Genomic DNA, 6,938 nt, shown 5'->3' on the forward strand with positions numbered 1-6,938 from the left:
AATTGAATTTTAGGCTATCATATTTTATCAATAAACATAAAACCAACCAAATCTCACTTAATATTAGGTGCGAGATTAATTAATTTCTAGAATACAATATAATCAGAGTGGAAAAAGTTTTATAGCTAAGATGACATTCCAACATGAATTTTGGAATGGTTTCATATAATTCAGAATATCAATCAAATGTTTTATCAAGCATTTGTAGGATAGCAATTATGTCATGTGTGGTTGTCAATTAATTTTTATTTCTTTTAAATGAGGCCCGACATTATCACGAATATCTAATGGGTGTGTCTTCAGAATAGAAGCCACTGCCAACCTCCCCATCCAATCAAGAACTATAGTACGTTGACAGTTAAAATTAGGAGATTAAATAATTATACAGACAGAGCATTCTTTTACAACGACGTAAACAGACAGACCTAGCGATCGATCGAGTAGCAACACAACAAACGGTAGCATGCGATTAATACAGACAAAGGGCTAGCTTATAAACTAGTTAATTATTACGTGCCCAAATAATTACTCGGTTAATTGGGACAAGGTCTCTGATGCAGTAACATAACCGATGTCGACTCAAGGTCCAAGACGATAGAGGCCATCGCCCATGAAGTACTGGCCGTCCATGTACAGAGCAGCATTTGGAGCGTGGTAGCCATCCATCACCACGAACTGCATGTCCTCCGAGGGCTTCCAATGCCTCTTCCTCTGGTTTATGAACCAGTTGTTGATCTGCTTCAGGTCGAGCCCTGTCGACTCCGCGAGCGCCACCTTCTGCGTCTCCTGTTCATTCATTCATTCGTGAATTGTAACAGAAACACAGTTCGCATTGCACGCGTGTGTTCGTTCGAACGGTTTTACATACGACCGGAAAGTTAGTGACGACTCACAGAGGGATATGGCCATTTGTAATGAAGTTCCCACCAGTTGAGCAACTGCTGCCGCGCGTCCTTTGGGAGCTTGCCTTTCTTCTTCTTCTTCGACAGTTCCTGCCTCAGGCTGCTCAGATAGCCACTGTACTTCTTCAGGAGTTGGTGCTTCAGCTCGCGGTCTTCGGCCGATGCGTCCGGCTCCGGGAGTTCAGTTTCGCCGCCGCTACCATCTTGATCGTCTTCGGAGGAGCAAACCACAAACTTATCATCTGTGCCATTGCATGCCATCCCAACCGGTGAGCAAGAAGATCACATAAAAGAAACAACAAACGTCTGTGTGGATGAACAGGTTATTAACCATGCACAAGCTATAAATTAAGTCAGTTGATTAATAACAATCAATGTGCACTGGATTGTTTGGAGTACTGCTTGTTGCTTAAAAGCTGTTAATAAACAAGTTATCAAGCATGCTCAATTGAAAAATATGCTCCGACAACATCAACCTCTCCGAATTATTTACTAACCTTAAGAATGGAAGATATGGAAGGACCTGTAACAATACATATCGATATAACAAGATGATTTAAGATAATGATAAAAGAAACTATACAAGTGGAATGCATAACAAAGTTGGCAATTAATTTCATAATCTTCATTTAGGTTGAGGAAATTCAAAAGCCTAATTTTAATTCTCTAATTAAAAGATATGGCACAATTGCTTGCCCCACAAGAAACTGATTGATAAATAAAATATGCAAACTAATATCTTTTTACCATTAATGAAACAATTTTTTTAGTCAAAACTCAGATTTTTGCAGTGTAGCTAGTAATTAAAATCTTTAAAACACTCATATATCAATTTTTTTAATTAAAAAAACAGAAACCATATTACAGCAGAAATTAATCAAGAGTTGTAAATAACAGCAAAATCAACCAAGTCATTCTATTGTGTCAGACAATAAACACATGAAGATAAGTGAAGAGGACGATTAAAAATTACAGGCTAAAGCTAGAATTGAATAATCAGAAAATGGTTTTAGGGAATAGTTTTCCTTTAAACTGAAAAATGAGTGACATAAGCTCTTGTTATACTCAAGCTGGTTAAAAATGTCTAGTAGACTTTAACTATTGCAAAGAGCATACCATAGGCAAAAATCATGTCTTTTTGTAAAACATCCATTTCAGAGTAATACCCAACTATAAAGACCCTACCTCAGGCAAGTGTGTTTAAAGGCCTTGAGACCTCTACATGTCGACCTCTCAAACAAGACTGGAGTTTTGCGAGTAAACGCCAGGCTAAGGACGAGCTTAATTCTCAAAGCTCTCTATTCCAAGCTCAATTCCTTGATTTCTCTATTCCTCACCACTGCAAGTCATAGTAAGTCGCACCAGCGATATCATATCTCTAGATCTTCCCTCGACAAAGCCACTGCCGCCCATGTGGTTATTGGTCACAAGCATGGCCTATGATCCCTCCACAATTATCATTTCTGATTAATTAGACATTAATCAAGGTCACCATAATTAATAATCTAAATTAATGGTTGGAACAACTGAATGGTCCCTAATTTTTTTCAAAGATCACGGGCAAGACAAAGAGATCGTGAGCACAATCTAGGAGGCATCTCTCAATTCCAAATCTATAAATACTCAACATCTATCATTTAGACACTAATGAATATCTTACCTTCTATCTTTAAATTGAGGCTTATATTTTAGCTATTTAGTAAAATCTTATATTTCATTTACGATAACAAACCCTATAATAACATTAAATATAGGAAATAAAGGCTTTACTTAAATCTTCCTCTCTTACTCTACAGATCACATAGAAAATATTCCCAATATAACAAATTTATTTTCAAATATATACATGCTTCATTTTTATATTAACTTGTGCAGTAAATTATGAAATATCATTTCAAGCCGTCTAAAATATATTCAAAAAAACTGTGACAATGATTTTTCTTGAAACAATACACATCGACTATGCACCACAGAATAAATAAAGAAAACATATGTGAAAAATAACAAATGGATACAAATTATAGAATACAAGAACACCAAAGAGAAATTATGATTCCCGACTTTTTGGTGTCCACTAGATGACAAACAATAAATGACATAATTGCTAAAACCAAACATATTTTCTTATGAATCATGTAAAAAGAAAATCCTACCTTTTATTGTTAAAAAAAAGGACGAGAGAAATATTGATTTTGGATGAATTATAAAATTCCATATCAACTTCAATATATCTAGTTTATGTTATGATAATATATACATGATACTTGAATTGCTTTAATTAATATAAGATGCAGAGCCAAGTAGAATATCAATTTAAGCAGAATAAAAAACTTAACCGTCAAAAAACTAATCTATGAACATCAATAGAGTCAATAAACTTATCGCAAAAGACAGGACAGGACACACTGTACAGATTTACTAGCTAAATATTGATTTTAATAAAGACTAAACAAGCTACCTTAGGTTCCCTAAAGACGAACAATCAAATATTATACATCTTTTTGTGTACGTATATATTACTTCATCAATATATAGTTTACATCATTTTCTGGGCAAATATCAGTTGTGATGGTGTTAATCGTGCTCAAATCCAGCATCAATTTAAGGATGGATAACTCATAAAATCACGTACGGTACGGTTTATTTTCGTGATCCAATTATTGTGGTATTTAGTAGAATTAACAGATTCGATCTACAGTCGATTACACATGACGTGCAGTAGTTAAAGGGGGATCATACTTTCAGTTTGGCGAGAGCTTAATTACAAGAAAGAACCTTGTTTATTGATATTTACCATCGAGTTAGTAAATCTGATTTGGATCCTACAAAAACATTTTAGCTAACACAGCGTTAACTATGTACTGTGTGGAATATAGACGATCAACTTTTTACAATATATAACGTGCTGTCGCTCAAACGTAGGACGGATTCCTGAGGAGAAAAGCCGTAGAATGACAGGCAATAATACAAGTAAAAAGGTGAAGAAAATTGAAAGCTTGACAAAATGGGCATCCTATGCCCCGTTACTCCATGCGAATCCATCACGCAGAAGCAACTCGAACTGAAAAAGATATAAAAAATGATAGGGAAGTGAGAGAGAGAGAGAGAGAGAGCAAAGGGCGAAAATATATAAATATTAAAATATAATTTTAGCCAAGAACATGGGGAATGATTAATCGATTATTCTCGAGGTAGAGGGAGTCAAGGCGCATGTTCTCCTTGGAACCCTAAGAACACCACTCCCTCCCTCGTCAGAACTCAAAAAGCTAGCTTTATGTCAGTCTTCTTCCTACTACTTGTTTAATAAAGAGGGAGTCCCGCACACAATCGAGAGAAGCGTTGGAGTGGAAGAGGATCAGTTTTAAGCAAGAACTAAAAGAGAACTCTGAGATGGCCAGAGTACCAAGAGAAGCCTCGTGAAACTAAACCCTAAATATATGTGTATATATATAGATATATAATAGATATATAAACCAACAACCACAAGCTACTTTCGCATCCTAAGCCGGAAAAGCTAGCAAACTAAACTATATCAACTATAAAAACTTAGCTACATAAATAGTGACAACAAAATAGAGTAAAAAGTATTGATTAACAATAGGGGTAGTTGTAGCAGAGAAAATCGGTAGAGTGTAGAAGTGTTTGATTAACTAATAATTAATTATTAAGGGGGAGTCGAGTCGTTCACAGAAGATCTTTCGCCTCAGCTTTGCGTGAAAGAAGGGATTCTCCTCGTAAAGATGCACGTACTTCGCCTTCTGACATACGGCAGTAGTAGTGCATCTTCATCCCCTCTCCCTCTCTTCACTCTAATAGTTACCGAGTGGTGTGCTAGCTTAGCTTTCTCACTCGGAACTTATGCTGTGTAATAGTTACCGAGTGGTGTATCGGATGATAATAATAGTAAGCTACCTGCTGTTACGATGCGAAGGGAAGGATCGGTGAGGGAGAGGGAGTTGAGTTGAGACTCGACCCTGCGGAAGAACTCCATGGCTTCCTGCAATGGCCTCGTTAGCTCTTCCCTGTATTTAACCAGCATCTCGTGGTATGCTTCCTGGTTGTCACCATCAACACAGCATGATTAATATATATATAGGTGGTGATGAACGAAAACAAGAAGATTCCCTAAATTGGAGGGACGGTTTAATTGTTGGGATGTTGGATAATTAGGGCACCATGAACTGGTCAAGCTCGGGGTCTGTGTGTGTGTCCCGGCAGATCAAGCTCGCCCGCTGCCTCATCTCCAGCTCTTGTGCCACGGCTGAGAGCCTGTCCACCACTTCCGGCGGAGCTCCGACCTGATAATTAATTTTAAGAATTAGTCTGACATATATGTGTGTGAATAGCAGGAAGGTTAAGGTTAGGTTAGATCGGTGAGTGACGGAGTCGTGCCTTTTGGCAATCGATGTAGGCGGTGAGGAGGTTGGAGTATTGGGGGTGGGAGACAATCTTTGCCTTGATGGCGTCGATGTCGGAGGTGGGAGGGAAATGGGAGGAGGAGGCGCCTCCGACGCCTCCCTCGTGCTTGCCTTGGAATAGAAGTGCGGCCGCAGAGTTTTGGTGGCCAGCGAGGAGGGTCGGGGTGGGGATGCCGCACCCACCGGCCTTGTCAAACACGGAAGCATGAGCGGTGCCTCCGGAAGTAGGCGGCGGTGGAGCTGCAGCGACCATTGCAGCATGATCAGTTGCAGGTTTAGAGGCCGCGGAGCACATGATGCCTCCCCAGAGACTCCCTCCCAGCTGAGAGAACTCCTCCATTAGTCTAGTCGCCTCCCCCAAATGGAGAAACAACAGTGGTATAATTAATTAGATTAGGTTAGATAAATAGATACTAAAATGGAGGAGGGCAAAGCGGAAGGTGAGAGCGGAGGAGAAAGATGGGGAGCAGGAAACCCTAGAGGGGGAGGAGCTTGCCTTTAATCGATGAATGGTAAGATGAGCCCCTTGAGGAGGTTCTAAAAGGACCAAGTGAGATGGGGACGCCACGAGAGAGAGAAAGAGAGAGGCATGCAATCCAAGTGCAACTGTGAAAGTGTGGTGCACTGATGGGCCCACGTCAAATCATGTAGATGGTATTTAGATTTGCAGTGCATCATTAATTAAGAATCCAACGCCGAGAATTAATAATTAATGGGACAGCGTATGACATGTATCATACGTAGTCCAATTGTTCTAAGCCAGGAAACCTATATGGATCATAATCATGCGAGACACTTCTCGAGCTTTGGTCGATCTTAAACCAATTCGATCAACCTTTACAGTGGCCTTCATCTTAAACCAATTCGTTCTCTTTTCTGCAACCAGACGACTCTCACGTGCTTTGGAACTTGGACAGTGTCACAGTGGTAAGTAACTTGAGCTAGCTTAAGTGGCTTAAGTCCATGCTTTTATTGTTTTTAAATATACTTCTTGTCGATGTCTTTTCTTAAGGGTCTTTATATAATACTTCAAGAATGGTTTGTTTATGCTGGCTTCTTGTACGTTTTCTGATTAGAGCTTCGTCATCACCAGTTTTTAATTCGAGGTTCAGAAAGTGCAAACTCGACGAGTACATATAATCTGTTATAATATATATATTTTATCCGAATAATTACATTGTTTCCTTAAAGGAAAGCAGGGTATTGGGTGATGATTTTACATGTCAAAGCCATTAGTTTACGTATTTAATTATAAACTACGTACTTGATAGCGTCTTTATCCGATGTCGATAAAACCGCAAGTTAGTCATATAGAATAATAAATCTAAGAGAATTATAAGAAAATTTACCCATTTTTTCAATTTGATTTATGAAAATATTTTGTATCAAAATAAATAGTTTGGAGATTAATGGTAAAAGAATTAGCTGGTATATTTTGGTCATATTTTTGCATGGGATCTGGAAACAGCCTCTTGCCAAAGGTAAGGTGGTATATCCTTTTTGGTCACCGGGCTGCCCTTTTTTATTTTTGCATGGGATATTGGAGCTCAATTAGTTATAAAATTTATTATTCATGTAAAAGTATTAATTATATTTCTCTTAAATTGAACGTTTTCCT

General features: G+C 38.3%; 1 protein-coding gene across 1 annotated transcript; it reads right to left on the reverse strand.

Annotated features, from left to right (window-relative positions):
- Positions 1–372: 372 nt before the first annotated feature.
- On the reverse strand, positions 373–5,796 carry LOC141821662 (homeobox protein knotted-1-like 6). Its single transcript, XM_074709026.1, has 5 exons — positions 5,295–5,796; positions 5,078–5,200; positions 4,815–4,956; positions 894–1,144; positions 373–786 (listed from the first exon to the last, which is right to left on the reverse strand). The coding sequence occupies exons 1-5, from the start codon at positions 5,658–5,660 to the stop codon at positions 580–582; spliced, it is 1,089 nt and encodes a 362-aa protein (XP_074565127.1). The 5' UTR covers positions 5,661–5,796; the 3' UTR covers positions 373–579.
- Positions 5,797–6,938: the final 1,142 nt, after the last annotated feature.

The sequence above is a fragment of the Curcuma longa genome, chromosome 1 (assembly GCF_044706935.1).
Source record: "Curcuma longa cultivar G26 ecotype Majalengka, Jawa Barat chromosome 1, ITB_CL_G26_1.1, whole genome shotgun sequence".
Lineage (NCBI taxonomy): Eukaryota > Viridiplantae > Streptophyta > Magnoliopsida > Zingiberales > Zingiberaceae > Curcuma > Curcuma longa.